The sequence below is a fragment of the Lethenteron reissneri genome, chromosome 14, assembly GCF_015708825.2.
Source record: "Lethenteron reissneri isolate LAM-NWPU_2019-01 chromosome 14, ASM1570882v1, whole genome shotgun sequence".
Classification (NCBI taxonomy): Eukaryota; Metazoa; Chordata; class Hyperoartia; order Petromyzontiformes; family Petromyzontidae; genus Lethenteron; species Lethenteron reissneri.
Window position 1 is genome coordinate 6,970,855 of NC_083792.1, and position 21,900 is coordinate 6,992,754.

The 21,900-nt window shown below is 52.1% G+C and overlaps 1 protein-coding gene across 1 annotated transcript in view; it reads right to left on the reverse strand.

Moving 5' to 3' along the window:
* Positions 1-953: 953 nt before the first annotated feature.
* PTK7 (protein tyrosine kinase 7 (inactive)) overlaps positions 954-21,900 on the reverse strand; it is a 92,813-nt gene continuing 71,866 nt past the window's right edge. The window contains exons 13-20 of the mRNA XM_061551332.1: positions 17,924-18,051; positions 16,762-16,965; positions 15,850-15,993; positions 15,087-15,376; positions 13,840-13,920; positions 12,309-12,460; positions 9,042-9,220; positions 954-6,531 (exon numbers count right to left, since the gene is read on the reverse strand). Coding sequence (XP_061407316.1) covers positions 6,371-6,531; positions 9,042-9,220; positions 12,309-12,460; positions 13,840-13,920; positions 15,087-15,376; positions 15,850-15,993; positions 16,762-16,965; positions 17,924-18,051 — 1,339 coding nt within the window. The 3' untranslated portion in view covers positions 954-6,370. The remainder of the gene's footprint in view (positions 6,532-9,041; positions 9,221-12,308; positions 12,461-13,839; positions 13,921-15,086; positions 15,377-15,849; positions 15,994-16,761; positions 16,966-17,923; positions 18,052-21,900) is intronic.

Below are 21,900 nucleotides of genomic sequence, written 5' to 3' on the forward strand. Positions count from 1 at the left end.
TGAGCAGTGAGAGAGGGGGGGGGGTACCTCAGTGATGGAGAATGGTTCATTTCAGACGCTGTCTTTCCGACAGACCTGTTCTTCACCTGAGGACGGCTGCTTGCGTTGTGGCCGAAACGTCGTGAGAATTATTTTATTATGTTTTATTTTTATTATTTTATTTTTTCCCTTCTAAGTGACTTTACCGAAAGAACCAAGAAGATGGTTCATTTCTGATAATGCTTCTCGCACGCAAGCCCTTGCGTATGCAAAGTCATCCGTTGTAAAAGCCGTGTGATTTTTCCAGAGGCCTCAATGCCAGTTGGGTCGAACCAAATACATTTCTGCACCCGGCTCACCACATCCAGTATACTTCTGGTCACATGCCGATTCCAGTCGACTAGCGACCCTGGGCGGACTAGAGACTGAGAACGCATGACCGCTCTAGATTCTAGATTGGTGCGCAAAACCTCCAGATGTTTTGAATACCTGTACAGTATATTCAGTGAAGACACCATTCATAATGATCCTCGCACCGAGCTTTCCCAGCAAGAGGCCAATTTATGCAGGAAGTTTCACACTAACATTGGTTTATTTTTATGGAGCTGATTTCACATCATGGCCCAAAAATCCCACGCAGATACCACAAGTTTTTGCCTCGACATTGTTTCCGTGTCCGGCCAAAGCACGTGGAACTCATTGTCGGTGCTGTCTGGGATTTTTAAGCCACCGTAACCCAGTCCTGTAGAAGGAATTATTCTGTAAAAGTTACAAGGGCTAACTAACCGTACAACCTTCGTGATAGCATCTCTGCCGTATGTATGGACTTCTTTCGCACCGCACGTAAACAACCGTGCTAATCGCAGGTGCAATACGAAAAGCCGAAAACACCAAACGAAAGTGTTTATTCTTTATTTGCTGAGTGACCATTATTGACAGCAACATCTGGAGTGTGCGTTCCGAGTGAAAGTGAAGCACTCACGCAGTGGTGTTTACTCATTTTTTATTTTGTTAAAACAAGTTACAATAGAAAAACATGATCTCAAGCTATGCTACGCAGGTCTGTGAAGATTTAAGCATGTGTTTTAATAAACATAAAAATCCAGAGTGGATATTGTGAAGACACTGTACAAAGTAAACATGACTATGATTTTCTCATTTTGAAACTCTGCAAAGTACCGTTTACAGGAGACGTCTTGTGGTAATTGCTCCTGGTGACACAGAACGTAAGTTTCACAAGTCCTGAAGACACGGGGTTCACGTAAAGCACAAGCTCACGTCAGGAAAGGCGATGGGGCCAAATAATAAAAAGTCAACGCGCCGTATTCCTGCTCAACGCGGGCCTGAACCAGTGGTGTAAATTCCACATTCCTATTGCAGGAAGTGTGTGCGATGGAAAGACACCATGCAATTGAATTGGGACGGTTTGAGTAGTCTTCTTGATTCTTTCGGTAAAGTCACGTAGAAGGGAAGTAATAAAATAATAAAAATAAAACATAATAAAATAATTCTCACGACGTTTCGGCCACAACGCAAGCAAGCCGTCCTCAGGTGAAGAACATGTCTGTCGATAAGACCGAGTCTAAATGACACGTCTTAGGCTTGGAGTGTCTATTTAAGCTGTGAGGGAGGAGGAAGAGGAGGAATTTAGCATATTTAGCATATTTATGGGAAATGCAGGAATGCGAATAGTGCTAATTGTGAAATGCGTGGCTGCTTGCGTTGTGGCCGAAACGTCGTGAGAATTATTTTATTATGTTTTCTTTTTATTATTTTATTACTTCCCTTCTACGTGACTTTATCGAAAGAACAAAGAAGATGAATCCCTGCAGTCACGAAAGCTTTAAATCGAAATTTAGGTTTGAGTAGTTTTCAGAATTCAAAAGCTCTTTCCCCCCCTATGTCCCCCTCTGGGTTACACTGCTAACAATACTGCAACTTTATAAAAACATGGATATCAAAACTATTTGGGCAGCTGCCCTCTCTTCATATGTGAAACGGGAAATTTTCTGCAGTTGAACTTCATAAACGACATCATCCCTCATGTTCACCTATGCAAAAGGTATATGGCAGCCCAAAAAAAACTTTTAGCAACGATGCCACTATTCCTTCAGTTTTTTTTTTGTGCGAGGCACGGCCTCGTTATTAAACACATTACAAGTTTCCTTGGCAAGACAAATTCATGCAAACACATTTTTTTTTATAAAACAAACTACAGAACAGTACTTCCATTCCATGCTAAAAAAAATAACAAAGACTGTGCTTTCTCTAACACACCGAGTTTTCCTTCTCATCTCTCCCTCCAGCGCCACACAGACATTGAAAGTTTACCGAGGTGAGGGGGGGCATGGAGTTGGTATAATTTCTTGCCATAATTCCATTTGGTCGATGAGCCCAGGCCAGATATTTAACTTGTCGGTACCAATAACAGAGAAATGTGGTAACCATTTGAAATGAGTGGATTATCAAATAATTTGCCAATGCATTTATATAATCTCCAATTTCTGGACTAACAGACTGTTCCTCACTCGGTGACGTCCAGTGGCTGCAGTTTGATGAGGCAAGACGCTCCACCTCACCTTTTACAAAACGTAACTTGCATAATTTGAAATGTGCCTAGTTCGCTCATTCTACTCTGCTGATCCCATAACCCTCCGCAAGCAATCCGTGCTGTGGTTTGCCTCGCCCTGTTCAAATCCAGGCTCCAAACCTTACTTTTGCTCCCTTCTCTACAAAACACGCCCAACATTTTTGTACAGCGTCGCGAAATGTGGCGGCATTCAGACGCTACATAGATCCAAACAGTACTGTGGGCACTATAATGGATTCTCACACAGACGATTAGACATCCATCGTGAGCATACCAAAATTTGTTTTTAAATCGATGAATCGAGATATACCTGAAGATAACGAGTCTCCACCAGACCAATGTGCCTGGGAAGCTGCATGCACTGCGGCGTTGCGCCAGCGTCATGGACAAATCGGTGATGAAGAAGCCATTCCCATCGCGTTCCAGTGACTCAATGAATCCACCTGCACGCGTAATCACCTGAGAATGGAAAGCCCGGGGTGGAATTTCTGGCCTGCTTTAAACTGGCGCCACGGCGTTTGCCACCGGTGACATCCAGCCCGGTACGATCGCTTCAGCCACCTTGCGTGCACGGCATTAACTTGCTATTTGGAGCGCATAGCGTACAGTGTCCCTGCCTGCTGGATCGCATAACGTACCTTGATGCGTAGTGTGTGCCGTACAAAAGTAATATCATAACGAGCGTGACAACTATACCGCGCAGCGTACCATAGTCATCGCGTGGAGCAAGGGCTGATGCAATGGGGGGGGGGGGGGGGGGGAGGGACAAGCATCGTTGATGTATTAAATCATTTAAAAAGTTAACATTTTGATGACATGAACATAAGATGCTTTTTGATTATCTTCATACTTGGTAAAAACTTGACAATTCATATTTTAAGAAAAAGTCTATACAAGTACAGTACTAAAAAACTAAAATGTTGAGCTCTACAAGATGAAGACAGAGAGAAGGCACGTTTTTGTCACCTCTCAATGCCACATCAGCGTGCTGAGCCAAGAGGCCTCACCGGCCCAGATACGCGTTTATAGACATCACAAACCCACATCTATCCTGTAGGTGTCGCCACCGCACCAGCAAGCCTCACACGGGTGGACCACTCAATTCAAAGTCAGGTCCACAAAGCACCAAGTTACCAGTTCTCACCACGGCCAGGCTGCCCCACTCGGCAGGGCATGCGGGGGGGCACGACGCCAGCCATGAGAATTGGACCTCGTGTCATTAGAGTGAACGTCTCTCGCACCCAATTCACTCGCGATACCACGGTGACACGAGACTCGTCGCTCGCCCGAGTCGCGGCTCGAGACAGGAAAGCGAGCGCGCTTGGGCCAGCGAAACGGCACCTGCAGACGTCGGCGAGAGCCACCGCCGCCTCAGGTGCCATCTGTCACACGGGGGGTCCGGCCAGCAGGCAGTCGCCAGATATAACGTGTTAAGGTGCGCGAGAGACCAGGCAAAATCGTAAAAAATCACAACTTCGCACGAATCTCTCTCGCTCGCCCCGGGTCACTCCTCTCAGGCAATCACGCGCGCGACGAGGTGACGAGACGATGGCTGCTCGCCCAGACCACGACACTTCCCACTCCCGCCAGCCCAAACGCGCAGCGCACGCAGCGCCAGGCCCAGACGCGCTCGTAAAGATTCGACGGCATCGCTGGCGAGTTCGTAAACCAAGGCACCCACCACCATCCGATCAGCCAGCGCTCGGGGTCAACAAGCGGTACAATCGTCGTACAGCAACAATAGTAACATTTCTATTTTTGTTGTTGTTGTTGTATATACGTCATAAAATAAATGGAAATCGTCATAAAGGGTGGGTTTAAAGACTCCAGACGCTCAGAAATCTCGGCGTCTCTTTGCGTTTCCCATTTTCCACATTGCCTCCACCGCCAGGGCAATGCTGAAAGCCTGAGATGTTGCAATGCTTAGTGTTAGAAGCTTAATTCTGCTGTTTAAATATAATGCTGCTAACTTTAACACATGCTCTACATAAAACGCTTGGTATAAAGTCTTTGACGCGTGTTTTGCATCTCTTCGCGGTGAGGATATCGCGCTGCCAACACAATGCGGGAGAAGCACAATTCCTCCGTGCGGTGTTTTGGTTTAAAATGCCAGCAATTGCCTCTGCTCACGGGCACAGTGCATTGTGGCCTCAGGATGAGCGTGTCAGATGGCGAGTGTGAGGAATGGCAAGTATTTAAGGCAGCGGACAAGTGTGTCAGATGGTGGGCGATTGTGTGAGATGGTGAGTGTAGGAGATGGTGGGTGTGTGAGACGGTGAGTGTGCGAGATGGTGGGGGAGTGTGAGATGGTGGGGGAGTGCGAGATGGTGGGTGTGAGAATGTGGGGAGCGGTAGTGTAGTGGTTAGCGCTACGCTGCGCTATAAACCCAGCGACCCGGGTTTGATTCACGGCCAACACCAGTGACGATTATCTGAACGGGTCCTGGGCCTCCCCTAGGTCGACTCAGCCTCAAATGAGTACCTGGTGCGGTGTGTAAACATCGACACTGGGGAGAAAAAGGCAGTCGGGCGTGGTGCTGGCCACCCACCCCCTCGTGTACCGTTCCGGCCTTCATAGGTGCTCGCTAACAGCACTTGCCCCTACAGTCTGTTAAGGCTATACGGGGGATCTTTGTGTGAGGTGGTGGGTGTGTGTGAGATGCAGAGCGTTTAAGACAGTGGGTTAGTGGTCGTGCAGCAGGTAACGCGGCAACCCGAGTTCGATCCTCGATCACGGCCAATACCAGTGATGATAATATGAACCAGTCCTGGGCCTCTTCTAGATCGACTCAGCCTTAAATAATCATCTGGTGTGGTGGGTGAAAATCAGCACTGGGGAGTTAAAGGCGGCCCCTCGTATACCGTGTCGGCCTTCATATGCTAACGGCACTTGCCCCAACAGTCTATTAAGGCTATACGGGGGATCTTTGTCTTTAAGATAGCAGGCGAGTGTGAGAGATGGTGGGCAAGTGTCGCGGGTGGTGAGTGAGTACCAGTGTCACAAACGAGGATGCCTCATTTAGCTGAAAGAGTGAACCGGATTGACAAAAGAGCCCTACAACTCAATGCTGTCTCACATTCCAACTCTTCCACGTGCAGGCTACAATACAGCTTAAAAAAATAAAATCATACAAAAAGAGTTTTCATTTCATGTTTGCAGTGAACCGTTTTTAGGCAACGTTGAGGAAGGTTTTATCGGTGCAACAGCGGTGGTGGAAGGCCGGCTGGTGAGCACAGCCGCTGGGTCGATGAATACAAACTTCAAGCGTAGATTTTCCGCGCCAGATGTAAACAGGAGGAGGAGAGGGGCCCCCCCCTCCAGCTGCATGGTGGCGCCACCGTCGCAGCGCCGCCAGTTCGCCACGCGCCCGCATCGAGCGCGCGGCGTTGTGCGACGCGCGCGTCGTCACGAGTGCCCAGCAGCCACGAACGTGGAGACAACGGACCGCCATGGCGTCGAGCCGTAACGCTGTTCGGCGCCTGCCCGCGCAGCCCGCTCCGCCGACCAGCCCGGCCTCATGGTCCTCGCGACGGCGCACACGTTCCTTCAGGAGCAAGAGTTTTTGTACAAGTTTCTTTTCAAGTTTTTGTTGCGTTTGTGTTTTTTCAATCTCGACGGTTTTATCTCGAACCGTTTCTTCCTCGTGGCGCCCGTCGCCACGTACAGGAAGAGTAAAACATCGTGATGAGATAACTGTGGGTTGTTTTGATTACTTTGTTTTGCTTCCTCTCACCTGTCTCCCGACACGGAGGGGGAGTGGGAGCAGCGTGGCCGGAGGGGCGGTGCGGCCGCATGCCCGGCTAGACGCTGGTGTCGAGCTGCACGCTGCTCAGGTCGTGGAGGACGTCCGGGAAGGAGGGGCGGTCGCGCGGGCTGGGCGCCAGGCAGCGCTGCAGGAGCTTGGACACGTGCGCAGGGCACGCCTTGGTGGACAGCGGCTTCAGCGAGCCCGACTGCACGGCTGGGGAAGCGGAGAGGCAGCGCAGAGTGAGAGACGTGCGACGCGACCTCAGCCGGGACCTTTCCTGGAGGCTTTCCCAAACAAAACAATGAAAAATCCTGCATGTGCGCGGATTCTGTTTAACGCTTCCAAAACAAGCTCGGTCGTCCTCGTAGGTTTAGAATTAGCAAAAACAATGTTACCCTCCGAGCCACACAACGAGACGACATTACGCGCAATAACATATCGGGACGTCATAAGCAATGACATCAATTGCCTTAGTCCACAAGTGCTGCCGTGTTTAATCGCCAAGTTTTTTTGAGCAACCCTTTGATCAATTTGGTCGGTTTCCCTTAGGGTAAAGTAGGTCCCCAATAGTGATGCAACGTTACACCAATGTTCTGTGTAAATTCCGTCATCTTCAAGAGAGTTATTGTGACCCAAAACTGCCGACCCTGCTACAAAGACAGAGCTAATGAGTCAACAATTTCACCCGAAGTTGAAAATAATAAAAACAATTAAAATGTCCATCTTCTACAATTTAGTTATTTCTATTTTTTTATTCTTATTTTTATTTGTATTTAATTTTATTTAATTTTTTCACCTACGTGACTTTACCAAAAGAACCAAAGAGTATGGATCCTTGCAGTCATGAAAACTTCAAATCTAGAAAAAAGCAGGCTTTCCCACATTGCCAGCAGACTCCATTCACTACACCGAGTCTTAAATACACCACCCCACGATACGTACGCTTTGTAAACCTTCATGATTTAACGTGTTATTCAATTTCCAGCTGGGTCAAATGTAACTGCCAACCCACTTCTGGATTAGGGCCTCCCTCTACCATGTGGGTCATGGAGGGGTGCGAGAGGGGGTGGTTAATTGACCATACTTGACCACATTGGGCAGGACATTTTTTATTTTGAGATGTGCCCTGGGTCACTGGCACACAGCAGGCGACTACAGCAAAGGACGTCAGCTGGTCTTGAAATCCTGTTTGGCAGCAGATGGCACGCCTCTGCGATTCTCTACAGGCACACCGTCAGGCAGCGGTGGGAACCCAACCAAGTGGCTCGCGCTGACATTCACCACGAGACCTCCGCACAACATTCCCTTCGTCAGCAGAAGCCTCCCACTGATGGTGGGGAAATTTAACGAGGGACAGAGCGAGAGAGAGAGAGATGGCGCACTCTTGTCCAGGCATTTTCACAGACTCTCCGGGCTGACACGAGCAACAAAAAACCAATCAGCCTTTAATCCACACACTGCACAGCTCCGAGCAAATGGGGCGAGATGGCGAGCGAGCAATTGGATGGGGGCAGTCCAGCAGCCACAGCAGCCGCAGCAGCGCCGGTCAATACTCTACAAGCCTCTATTTAGCTGCGCTGTGTTTCGCTCTGACAACATTTCCTGAGGGTGTCTCGCCCCCTCGCGCCGCCTGGGCCGACGCCGCCATGGACGGAGAAAACACGGTGGCCCTGACGAGAACCACGTCCCTCAAGCCCACGTCCCCACGTCCCCACGTCCCCACGCCCCCCCCTCGCCTCCTCCGTCCCCCCGTTCCACACCCCCTGTCCCCCACTCCCCGTCCCCCCACCCCACGTCTCCCACTGCGCTCTGCTGAACAGCCAGAAGCGTGGAGTGTGTAGTGCGTGATTGCTGCTCGGTCCTGCGGTATTAAGCCGATGCACTTTACACACGGCGGAGAAAAGTACCGCTCGAACCAAATAGCCGGACGTGCTCAGGTAAGAGAGAGTGTGCCTTGAGGTGGTTGGGTGGGCTTCACCGAGCCGGCAACACTGACAGGGCAAGGTTCGAATCCAGGTTTCACCAGCCTATGTGATTAAGCCCAGTCACCAATGACTGCTGGGACGTTGGTCTTCTCCCAGTTTGGTCTACATTAGCTCCAAGGACTAAAATGCGTTCGGTTTTATTGCCATGAAGTGAACACCTGCCCACAGCAGGGCACGCGAGAAGTCAAGCCGCCAACACCACCCACTGTAGTTAAGAGGAAATTGCAAGGACCTCAGAAGTAGTTCTGTGATGTCCTCTTTCCGATGCCGTTATCCAGATTAGCGTGATATCACAGTGCTTTCTGTGAGAGTTACAAATGGGAGCGTCGTTGTTGAATGGTTCATCCCATTACACAGGAGAGCTACTGGAATATATCCTGGAGGGCAAACTAAAGGAAGAGAAAACGCAGCCGTGCCCCCCCCCACCGGCACTCAAGTCAGCAGGTGTGCTGTTTTGCTCTTTTATATTCCTGTAATTGCTGCTCCCTTTATTAACCCCCAGGTCACCCTTGTAAATGAGATAGATTCATCTCGTTGCTTCGACCTGGCCTTAAATAAAATAATTAAATATGTACGAGTGTTGTGTCGTTCGCACACAAGGGCTCGAAGCGCCGCTCGATTGCGACGTTTTTGTATTTTGAGCAAAAACGTATTGTCTCTGAACTGTCATGCAATGCGGCGTGACACCACCCCCCACCCCCCCGGTGAACGAGTGCGGGCACGACGTGGCGGGCGAACCTCGGAAGACCTCCTCGTCCTTGAGCTTGGCGTAGGGCAGCTCGCCCAGGGTGCACACCTCCCACAGCAGCACGCCCACGGCCCACACGTCCGACTTTGTGGAGAGGTCGCCCTCCGCCACCGCCTCCGGCGCCATCCAGCGCAGAGGGATCAGCGCCTGGCGGTGCTCAAAGTATTCGCTGCGCACACGCGTGTGGGGGGGGGGGGGGGCACGACGACACGTGTACGGCGGGGGGGGGGGGGGGTTACACGACATTGGGTGCAGGAACGTACGAGTGGCAACGCACACATGGGGCAATGGGAAAACCAAGGTGCACACACACACAGACCAAACACAAAGATGCCCCGTATGGCCTTGACCGGACTGTCAGGACAAGTGCTGTCACAGGCACACAAGGGAGTAGGTGGCTTGGAACACGCCCGGCCACCTTTGTCTCCCCAGTGGCGATGTTTATTACACACCCCACTAGATACTCATATTCTTGGTTCTTTCGGTAAAGTCACGTAGATAGAAAAAAAACCCACGACGTTTCGATCGCAACGTCGTGGGTTTTTGCTTTTTTTTTCTATCTACATGACTTTACCGAAAGAACCAAGAATATTAATTCCTGCAGTCACGAAAGTTTTAAGTCAAAATTCACACTAGGTACTCATTTGAGGGTGAGATGACCTCGGGGAGGCCCCGGACCGGTTTAGAGAATTGTCACTGGTGTTGGTGGCCATGAGTGAGAAGTCAACTCGAGGTGTCAGGTTCGTCGCACAGTGCGCTAACCGCTGCTCCACCACACCGCACCGCATGTACACACACGCACACACACACGCACGCACACACACACACACGCAGAGACAGATTTATGTCGGCATACACAGATGGCCGGGCCACGCATAGATGCACATGCTGTTGTTATTTATCTCACATTACCGTTAGTGTCAACAATTATGGTGTCCTCTCGCTCAAAAGAGCAGAGGGTGGTGCTCTTCTCTCACGTTGGCCTTGAGCCAATGATTCAAATTCAACATTCCTATGGCAAGGCCAAATCTCTCTCCATAGAAATATAAAGTCTGAACATTTGTTATTGCGCACTGTTAAGAGACCCGTCCATCACGAATGCGCCATGCTGATCACACACAGTCGGCACTTTGAATCACTGCTTCAAGTCTGTTGCAAAACTGGCTCGGACCCAAGGATCAACGACTTACTGACGTCCCACAAGGCCGTGCTCATTTTGTCAACTCCAGTGGGGTGATGCCGATGATGATTGGCCGAGTCTATCCATCGGAATAGCGTTTATACATAATGCAATGTGACGGCCACATTGTATACGTTTGCTTGGAATACAAATTAGGTTATTTCATAATACACTTTGTGATTGTTGAAGCGATTGTCTGTTACTCAATAGCCGCTCATAGGTAACTAAGCTAAAGCCAATTTAGCAGCGATTCTAATAAGACCGCACGGTGTGTAGCATTCTCCAACCCTTATTGTTATCCACTCTGTCTCCATGGCCTTTTTATTTATGCGCTGTGAAGGTCATTGCCCAAAACATCACCTGTTATATATTTTTCCCTACGAGGTCATAGACTTGTTGACGTATGTGCCGAGTGTTCTTGTTCAACAGCGTCCTTCCAAATGTGACTTGGACGCCCTGCGCCGGTGAGCCCACAACTGCCACCCAGCCACGGAGATCGAGCGATGCCACCAATAAACAATGACGTCGCACAACCATAGAACACAATGCTAACCGCACCAGTGACCGGCCGGCAGAGTGGCAGCGTAGTGCAACACTAGTGCCTTGCAGTTAGAAGGACCTGGGTTCGATTCCTGACCTCACGTTTGTGTGGAGGAGTGTTTTATGTTCTCCCCCTGTTCCGCATGGGTTTTTTCTCGATTTTCCGATTTCCTCCCATAAACAAAAACACACACACACACACACTGTAGCTGATAATGGCCAAACATCCCAATGCTGCAAAATTACCCGAAAATTACTCGATTGAGATTGCACAGCAGCATCATCTCTCCCTGCTGTGAAAATGTGGCAGGGCCCTCTTGAAAAAGGGTCCTGAGAATCAATGAATCATTCCCGGGGGCCAACAAGCGTAATATTAATAATAAATAACTGCAGCGCCAACACTCCCTAACAATAAACAACCAAGTGTGAGAATCATCGGAGCGTGCGATACTTTGCTCTTTCTCTCGCTCTCTTGGTGCATCTGCGTGGGATTTACGGCGTCGCCGCCCACGCACTTCCCCGCCGGTGTTTTTTATCAGCCTCGACCGCGAGCGTTCCTGGCCCCGTGCGGAGCGCGTCGGAGCCGCATTACGGGAAGACAATGCGGAACAGACACGCGCAGCTCTTATCTTGTAGATACAGCCCAGTGCCTCGGCTGTGGACCAGCCACGATTGTCCCAACACGGGCTTAGAAGCTTCATAAAGAAAAAAAAGAAAAAAAAAACGAGACTTTAAAGTGACTTTCTGGCGTGTCGCCAATAAGTGCTTCGGCGATGCCGCTGTTACTGTGGCTGCCGTAAATTCGAATGCAGAGTCAATGGCGGCGATGTCAACCGCAGTGCTATGACCGAGTGCCGGAATGAATTTAAAGTCTTTTTATTGCTCCAAATCGTGTCGGACATCACGGGACACGCAGCCTAGGTACTGGGTCTGTGACAATTCACCCTCCGGTGATTGAATAAGTTTTCCATCAGTGCGCGTTACCTGCTATGGACATGTGGCTTACAAACGTAGGCACTGACAAAGAAAACGGAAGGAAAACCCAAGAGCTGCGTGCGGTTGACCAGCACCAACATGGGACTTGTCTGGGGTCCAGCAGGGAGCGGGGTCAGCATCATCGTAAGACAAAACATAATCTCCTTCCTCATCATCTGTATTTCCATCGTCATCATCATCACTCAGTGATTCCTCCACCCATGTTGAAGACTTGCGTCTACCAGACACTCACTGTATAATCTCAACCACACACACTGCAGGTCACCTCACTTCTCTTTCTGCCTCTGTCCTCGCACTGCTCCACTTAGGCTTTCTCTCCCCTCATTTTCTCTTTCCTCCAAGCTTTTGAAGCCTTTGGGCCTGTGCCACCACGGCGCGGCGGTGGCATCACGGCTCACAAGGGCTCCGCACTGCATGGGAGGCGCGGTGTAAGTAACAAACAAGAGATGGAAATGACGATGATGACGACGATGACGACAACGATGACAACGATGTCAACGACGATGATGGTGATAACAATGACGACGACGACGATTCCGACCTGCTGTAGACGTCCCTGCTGAGGCCGGGGCAGGAGATCTTGATGCTGTTGTCGGACGACACGAGGCAGTTGCGCGCGGCCAGGTCTCCGTGCACAAGGCGCTGGCTCGACAGGTGCACCATGCCCTGCGCCACCTGCACACACACGCTCAGCTGGGGGGCACGCGGGGGTCATGGGGGAAGGAGGGGGAAGGGAGGCAAAGGGGGTCATGGGGTCAAGCCAGAAGTTGAAGAACAAAGCGCCTCCCTGCATTAATCAAAATTCACCGAAATGTAACCCCAATTAACTTTTCGATTAATTTAAATGGCAAACCTAATGGCTGTCATACAAGACAGTGTGACGTGACCATACAATCACACATGGTTAAAATGGGTTAATAGAGCTTTAGGTAAGTCAACCCATCATGATCCTCGGTGTAAAAAAAGCAACACAAGTCAACGGTTGGCAGTACTCTGGAGACACGGTGCGTGTGTCATAGCGAATGGGGTCCCGCTCATATTGCTGCTGGTGACGATCTTCGGCCAGCGGCGGAATTTCCCCATCCCTAGGTGGCATGTACACGCACCGCTCAGCCTGCTGGCAATCCACTACCGGATAAGGGACCCCCACACCACCCTGCCCTTCTCAAGCTGTGTGGGGTGTGTCAGTGCAAGGTGGTGAAACCCAGGTGCGTAGAGACACTGGCGGAGCCAGTGGGGTGGGGGGGGTGGCACATGCCCCCCCAATGATCCAATCGAAATCCCTAATTTAGATCGGATAATTGGGGTTTATTAGTAATAAATCTGCATTTTGCGACCCCCACTGCCACTGTGTAGCATATTATTACGTGCCAGGGACTCTATGAGATGATAGGACAATAGTCCGAGTCCATAATTGGCAATAAGTAACGGCAAAGCAGTTGTAAATGACTTACAGAATTGTGCGCAGAAGGCATTCACCTTCAGTGAGCGCGATGCCAATTACACAACGTGGTTCGAATTCGACCCTCGATCGACGGCTGTGCCATCGCAGCACACGCGTCGAATAAAAAGCAAGGGACAAGTCCTTACTTACTAACAACTCCTAAAAATTTTCATTGCTGGAGGGGTTGCCCCACCTACCTGAAAATCCTGGCTCCGCCATTGCGCAAAGGTCCAGTATAACAAGAGATTTTTCTGCACTGCCCTTTGCTGGGCCCACCATGTAATGCAGCAGCCTACAACACCTGGTATGCATGGTGGTCACCCATCCAAGCACTATCCAGGCCCAACTTGCTTAGCTTCTCAGATGTGATGAGATCCTGGTGAGCTGGTTAATGGACGTACTGTACGTATTATTTATTGTATTCACAAGAGATCAGGCTGGTTGGTGTGGGGGGCTAGGGAAAGTGAGAAGCACAGAAGTATGGTACAATACCGCATGTTGTTGCACCACCCTCCCGCTGCTCACAACGTAGGGGTTACACACGTGCCATCGACATTCAACCGAGCAACCGCCACCCCCTCTCCACCCCCGCCCCCCCCCCATCTGCCAAGGTCAACCGCACTCCCACCTTCTGCTGGGCGGTGAGCGGCTTCATTTTGATCTCTTTGTCGTCGCCTCTGGACAGCTTCAGGTACTGCTTCAGATCCCCCTGGAAAGAAAAACCCCACGAGCAAGCGAAGGAGTCCAGCGTTTTAATTCCGTTGCAGATAACGGTTCAGCAGAAGTAGAAAAGAACAAATCGAACCATTACACGGGAGTACATCAGGTGCGCTGGATAAATAGTGAATGTCAGTAACTGAAATCGCCCTCTTCAGCCATGATCTATCAACTGCTGGACGAAAGTCTGTTTAAGCCGTCGCCATCTCTCCCGCTTGTTGGGACGCAACGAATAGATGATAAACTCAAGGTGGAATGGTGACCATCCAGAATGAGTGACAACGGAAGGGTGGAAGGAGAGGGGAGAAGAGGCGGATACAAACTGAATGGCTGACACACCGGCCGGTGCCACTTTCGCTGGAGCGGCGAGGGCGGCGCAAGGCGGGGGACGCTTGGGGAGAAATGATACCACTATAAGTCACAAGAGATGAGTATTGATCTCACAACAAAATAGATTTCAGAAGATCCTGTCAGATACATCACGTTTTTGTTCAAGTAAAAAAGGCGGTACCAAGCGAGTTGATGATCTCGGCCTGATCACAAATGACTGCGCACAAAAGAGCCATCACATTAAATTTGGTTCTGCACTTAATTTGGCTAAAGTCCAGCTCCCAAATTAAAAAAATACTGCTTTGACTGTCGTGCGATGAACATTCATTAAATGTAGAAACAAAATTTAATGTGATGGGTTTTTTTCTTTCTGTGTGCAGTCATCGGTGTCCGGGGCTGAGGTCATCAGTGCAGCACAGATCTGAGAACACAGTTTAATCACAGGCTGTTGAAACCTTAATTTGAACCAACGTCTCCGGCTCCGCGCTCTGAGCCGGAGAGTCACTCGGCCACGGTGGAGAGATGTTAACGACCTCGCATGGGATATAGGAGGTTGTGGATTCGATCCCGTCCCTGATGCCTGTATATTTGGAGCTTGCATGCGATCTCCCCGTGGTAGCGTGGATTTTTCTCCGGGTCCTCCGGTTTATCCCTCCAAATTTTTCACGCAATAAAACCCACTTTGTTGAGCTATCATTTGTGACCAGGTTGCTTCTGAAAAAGAGCTACATAGCTCAGTGGGCCTTACCTGATAAAATAAAAATAGTTTAGTTTAGAAGCCGACAACACTGCTTCCTCTCTCTCTCTCGCTCATCCGCACCGACTCACCAAGTCCGTGTACTCCAGCACCATCTGCAGAGGCTCCTTGCAGACGGCGAGCAGCCGCGCGACGGCCACGTGGCTCGCCTTGCCGAACAGGTCCACCTCGCGCTGGAACTCGGCCTGGGCGCGCTCGTCGCGTGAACCCAGCGCCTTCACCATGGCGACCGTCTCCGCCTCCGCCGCCGGTGCTGCCGCATCCTCGTCATCGTCATCGTGCTCCTCCTCCTTGCCTCCCGCTGCTGGCAGCGTCAGCCCCACCACCTTGGCCAGGTAAACTTCGCCGAACTGACCCTTGCCTGCTCGCGGGAAACCGCATGCGCACGCACGACGAGTCCATCGGTGAATGGTGGCGCGCAACTATAGGCAGGGGCCACCGGTTTGCAGTCGCGGTAGGAGAAGGGGGATAACCTACTCTACGATGGGTTCGGCGGAAATGCCTTAGAGGCTTGAGACTCGTGATGGATGCAACGAATCCCAAGCGTAAGAATGCATGTTTTTCAGTTGACACTAATTATAGTTAACACAATGATTCGCTCACTTTACACTTTGCAATTCAACTGTATACACTTCCGCGGGCCGTTCTCTAACAAGGGGAGATGATGACTCTGCCGCTCTCTGCGCATTCCTAATGAATTCCTCGTCTCGTGACACAGAGAGCGAGAGCACAATAGGGACAAAAGCTGGAGGGGAAGAGAGACCAGACAAAAAAAATGATAAATGACACAAAATGTGAGCGGGGAGCATTGTTTCTCGGCTGGCGGCCTCGCACCGAGCAGCGTGATGCGCTGGATGCTCTGCTTGGCCACGGTGGGGCGGTCGTGCAGGCTGGCGCGCTTGCCAGGCCCGGCCGTCAGCGCAATCTCCTCCTCCTTCAGCTCCGCCACCGCGTCCCCGTTCTCGTGCAGGGGGTCTCCTGACGAGAGACGACCCACACAACCGCAAAACCACACCGATGTGGGACGATCACACAAGCGCCTACTGCTGTTGTACAACAGCCACGTGTTCACGTAAACGAAATGACTTGCACAATGTTACGACTGCACGTAGATATGCACAAACACATAGATTAACGCTCCTTGTTACTCAATAACTACGTAGAAACAGAGAAACAAAGATTCGCGCTGTGTAGCCACACAGACTGCTGGGTGGTGTGGCCAGCGCTATGACTGGCCACCTTTGTTTACACACTGCACCAGGTACTCATTTAAGGCTCAGTCAACCAAAGAAAGGCCCAGGGACGGTCCAGATATTCGCCACTGATGTTAGCCGTGGCAGAGAATTAAGCTCTCATTATGCTAGGTTTGTTCAATACGGTACAATGCACACACAGGAAAAAACACAGCTACACACACGGTTAAATGCTTATCTTACTGTATAACCACTGCAAAAGACACGGCAATCCACCACCAGTGCACCATTACCGCGTCACCTCCACAGCACCACTATCACCACCGCACCACCACTAACAGGTGAGCACCACCTCCACCATGAGAGCACCACCGCCACCATGAGAGCACCACTGCCACTGCACCGCCACTGCAGCACCACTATTACCACAACGCCACCACCGGCACCATCACCACCACTGCAGCAGCACCACCTCCACTGTAGCACCACCATCACCACAGCGCTGCCACCACCACCATCAGAGCGCCACCGCACCACCACCGCCGCCACCCACCATTGAGATGTTCCGTCTCCGGCTCCCCGGTGCTCGGCTGCTTCTTGGAGCTGCGAGACTTGCGCCGTTTCTTGCAGTAGAGCATGAGGCCCAGCACCATGATGATGTAGGCAACGGCCGCCCCCACCGACAGCCCGATCGTCTGGATCATCTTGTAGGGGGACACCTGGGTTTCTTCCGTGGGGGGCACGGTCAGTGGGCGCACTGGGAGGAGGAGGGGGGCAGAGGGAGGGGGGGGGCATGGGGTGAATTTTCTCCAGACCCTCCCATTCCCTCCCACACACCGAAATAGCAAATTTTCCAAACGTTGTCAATAAAGCAGGGCCTCATGTGAAAAGACATCTTTAAGTGAGGCTTTCATGGTTAAATAAAAGAATGGTTATTGTATTTCAGAGCTGCCACGGTGGTGTAATGGGTGAGCAAGCAATTTCAGGGCTGTACCTTTTCCCCCTCCTTTGTGTGCCCATTGTGTTCCTCTCTTTGCACGACACCCTTGGCTGCAGCACCGCGGGGGGGCGTGAGAGCGGGGTCCCGCACAGGCCCCTGGCGCCCGAGTGGGCCAGGGCTAGCGTTTCGTTATGCGAATCCGCCGGCGGCTCGTATTACACGACTACACGAGGGCACGCCTACCCGTGCGCGCTAATCCTCAGGCAGATTTATTTTAAAGCGAGGGACACGTGGAAAAATAAAAAAATTCGAATTCACCCATTTTGGACACGTGCCACTACGGGTAAGCGCCGTCGTAGTTTAGCACAGATGGGCGGGCGGGCGAGTTGGGTGGCTAAGCGAGCGGAAGGTCACAAAAGTTCAATCCCAGCTCATCATTCCTCTACGACGGGTAAAATAGCTACCACTTTGCGAAAAGCCAAACTGGGGCATTCGTACGAATAGACTCGTCGCCCGCACCATGGGGGATGTAGAACCATCGTCTCACGAGCGGCGAGAAGCTCACAGAGCAGAGACGTACCCCGGCTGGATGTTTACCGTCATGGGATCATCACCAGGGGGCGGGTCTCGCGTTATGGGCACGGAACCAAGGTGCGCACTTCACAACCCAAGAATCGCGTTGGCGCCGAGCCCACAATTGAGAACCACAACAACGGCGGCAGCAGCCGGTTGACGAAAACCGACAGATCGATACGGGTCGGGCCGGCCGCCGTACCGACAATGTAGAGGTAGGCGTCGTGGTGCTTGATGTTGCACTTGTTGCCGGCGATGCACGTGTACCAGCCCGAGTCCTCGTTACGCACGTCCCGGATCAACAGCGAGCCATTGGGCAGCAGCTCCACCCTGCAATGGGGGCATCAAAAGGGGCAGGGGGTTGGGGCAGGGTGGACCAGAATGCTTTTGTTATCATCTGCCGTGCGGTGCCGAGAGAACGTTTTTTACGTGGTCAGTGCTGTAGATGGGATGGACGTGTGTGCAGGATGGAGGATAGGGTGGAGGAGGATACATCCATCGCTATAGTGCACCAATGTGCCGTCCCAACCACGCAAGTGGCCAGCGGGAAATGCAATGGTCAAATAAATCACCACGACTCGCACCGTATGGGGAGGGCCCTCATCCAGCAGTGGATTGACAAAAGGGCGGTATGCAGAGGAGCATCATGGGAGGGATGAGCAGGGAAGCGGCGTGAATTCACCGCACGCGAGACAGTGGTTTTAGCATCCCGGCCGGCCCAGCCTCCCCTGCCAGAGCTCGTCTGACAGATCACTTCACCTCCACCCCCAACAACACTCCCGCCCCCGCAGCCCCACACCCTTCCCCCTCCCAACAGCCACTCCAATCGACTGCAGCCTAAGCGAGCTCCACCGCAAACCGCACAGCGCCTCGGTTGTGCCGAGTCGGCGAGATGGAAGATCCCATCGGGCTCTTCGCCATTACAGACCCTTCCTGACGGGGGAATGCGACGCGCGTGTTTTTCACCTGCGTGCGCGTCTCTGCACGCGTGTGCGCGCGTACACGCGTGTGGTGGCGGTGGGAGGTGGTGGGGGGTCAAGCTCCGGAGAAGGGGGCGGTGGCGGTGTTGGCTCAGTGCCATAACACGGAGCATTAGGCTGCTGAGCCGATCAGCCTCTGCGGGAAGCCCACGCCCTAAACGCATTAGCACGGGGAGTCCGAGACACGGGCTTAGACCCCCGGCTAAGTTGACACGATGGCGATCGCAGCAGGCGCTACCTGTCAACAACATCGTCGTCGTCGTCATTGACGTTGACTGTGTCAGGGCCGTGGGAAGACCTCCTCCCAAAGCTGTCGCCGTCACCCTCCACACGGAGGGGGCAACTTGAGTTGGCAGCGCCGGAGGGGGGCAACTCAAGAGGCATCGTTGTCATCCATTGTCAACCACGATCTGTTCACGATGTTAAATAATCCAACTCAAATCCTATCCCTTCGCTAAATCTCCATCGTGAACATCCTCACATCGGGCGTGTTCCCTCCTTTGGCTGCCACTCTGTCGTTGCTCTTGACCACCGGCAATTTTTTCATATCTCTACATGATCCACCAACCCTGTCCTCCAAAGCGCCGGATCGCAGGCGCGCGCCAATAAGCCCACCGACAATGATCCACGTCGATAGTCCAGCAACATTCACGGCGCCCGGACACGAAGAACGACGCAATCCAAAACACAAACAGCGCAGGGGTGGCCCAGTGGACCAGGGGTCAGAGCAGTGAACCGGCACCACTGTTAACCTTCTGGGTATGAATCCTGACCTCAACGGCCCGTGATTAAACCGCATCACACCGGTGCCCGCGGTAGCAATGGCTGCACACAAAATAAATTGTATTCAACGTCTGTTTTCACTGAATTCGGAAAAAAATTCCCAAGCGTCGCTTTGACCGGCACGCGACGAATATCGCCCCAGCAGGGCGGATGGGAGAGTACGGCGCCTCTAGTGTTGATTAGTGGTCACGTGGAGAAGTAGTTCTGTGATAATCAATTCCGTGGGCAGAAGGGACGCACTACTCTGGGAGAAACTCCTACGGACAGCATCTCACGATGCGAGGCTGCGAGCACATAATACAATGGCGAAGAGCCAAAAAATTAGGACAAAACCCAAAAAGCCGGCGAGCTCTCGTCTTCTAGATACGAGGTCGTGTTAGGGGCTGCCCAACACGAGTCTCAAGCTTTTTCAGTGGAAAATAAATTGCGCTACAAACACGTGATGACAGCATTCCAGTGACATCGTCGTCCAACAACACGATCGTACGCGCGGTGCGCCGATACAGCTACAGCACTCGAGGGCGCTACGGCGACCGTCGCCTGAAAGTCACTTTAAAGTCTTATTTTCTCATGAGCAAAGCTCCGAACTCACGTCGGACGGCGCGGGGCGTCAACACAAGCGCTGTTTGTTTCCCGGCACTCGGGCTGCGTCGCGTTTTAACGAGCGCGCACCACGACTCAACAAGGTAAGACAACGCCCGGCGCTCAGGCTAACGAGTGGCGTCGCGCACCTGCGGAGGTGGCGGCTGCGCCGTCCGCGCCCCGCCGAGATTACAATCGGCGGCTCGCGAGGGAGCGCGGCCCGGAACGACGCGAGTCGCACAAGTCGCCCCGGCTGCCGGGGCAGCCGGCGAGAGCGAACGCTGACGGATGGGAGGGAGCGTAACGACGGCGCTGATAAAAAGATCTTTGCGAGCGTCGCACCGTGCGCGAAGATCAATCGCCGTGGGCACATGCGGAAAGAATGAGCCGAACACAAGAGGCAGAACACATTTGCCCAAATTTGATAAATGACTCACAAATGTATTAAATGGAATAACCAAAAGCAACATCATCCCCCCCACCCACCCTATTGGCAGGCTAAAGCATCCTTGCAGACAAGCGCTGAGTCCGCATTGTGCTGCCCAGGGACAGCTGCCATTAGGAGGTCCCCTTTATTAAAAACAACTACACTCTTGAGACGTCTCATTACGTTTAGTTACGGGTGCAATATAAATGCCAGCATCATCATTAGAACACTCATCAGTGTCTATCACCATGCAAGTGGAAGGGGGCAACGTGTACAGCCCATTTTCAATCCACTGCTGGATAATGGCCTCCATGCACCATGTGGGTTATTAGAATGTCGGTCGGTGCAGGCAAGACACAGACTTTAAACCATAGAAACCAACAAAGACAAAATCCCCTGTTTAGCCTGAACGGACTGTTGGGGCAAGTGCTGTTAGCTGGCACGGCACGCGAGAGGGTGAGTGGCCAACTCCACGCCGGGCCGCCGTTGTCTCCCCAGTGGTGATGTTTACATATCTCGCCAGGTATTCATTTTAGGCTGAATTGAACGAGGGGAGGCCCAGGACCGATTTAGATAAATTTCACTGGTGTTGGCCGTGAGCAGGAATCGAACTCCGGGATACCAGGTTCGTAGTGCAGTGCGCTAACCTATACATAACCGCTCCTCATGTAAGCACACGCAAAGACAAAGATCCCCCCGTATAGCCTTAAGCCCACGCACACACCGCTGAAACTGGTAAAGTGCTGCTCGCGCAAGATAAAGGAGCACCACTGCAGCAGACGGCTGCGCGCCAGCGTGGCGGCCTCGACCCCGTCGCCACACAGCGCCCGTCTGCCCGAGAGGCGCTAATCCTGCCCCGCTGTGTGGCGCTCAGTGCCACGTTCACGATTGCGGCATGCAGCCTCGGCGCGCTCTACACGAGGGAGGCAGCCAGACTCATTTGTGCGAGCGGCTGCCACCCACGTGACGCTGCGGTGAGCCAAGACCCTTGCCACATGTCCCAGTAACCCCGAAGAAAGACAAAGATCCCCCGTGTAGCTTTTAACCTGAGGAAGCAAGTGCTGTTAAGGAGCGCCTACACAGGGCGGCACGCCGCACGAAAGGGTGGAGTGGTCAACACCGCGACCGGCCGCATTTGTCTGCTCAACGCTGATGTTTACGCGCCGTGCCCAGGACCAATTCTGATGTTAGCCGTGGCCACGAATCAAATCCAGCTTGACGGGATCATAGTGCAGTGCGCTAATGACTGCGCTGCCATTCCCCACGCATATGTTAATTGCTCCCGCAGGGCTCTGAACCCCTGGAACCTCCCCGCCTTACCACCACCACACTCGCTGGTCTGAAGTCTCAATAACAGCAGCGGCGGTTAGCCAGGCAGGACCCTGATGATGTGGTGGTTAAACAACT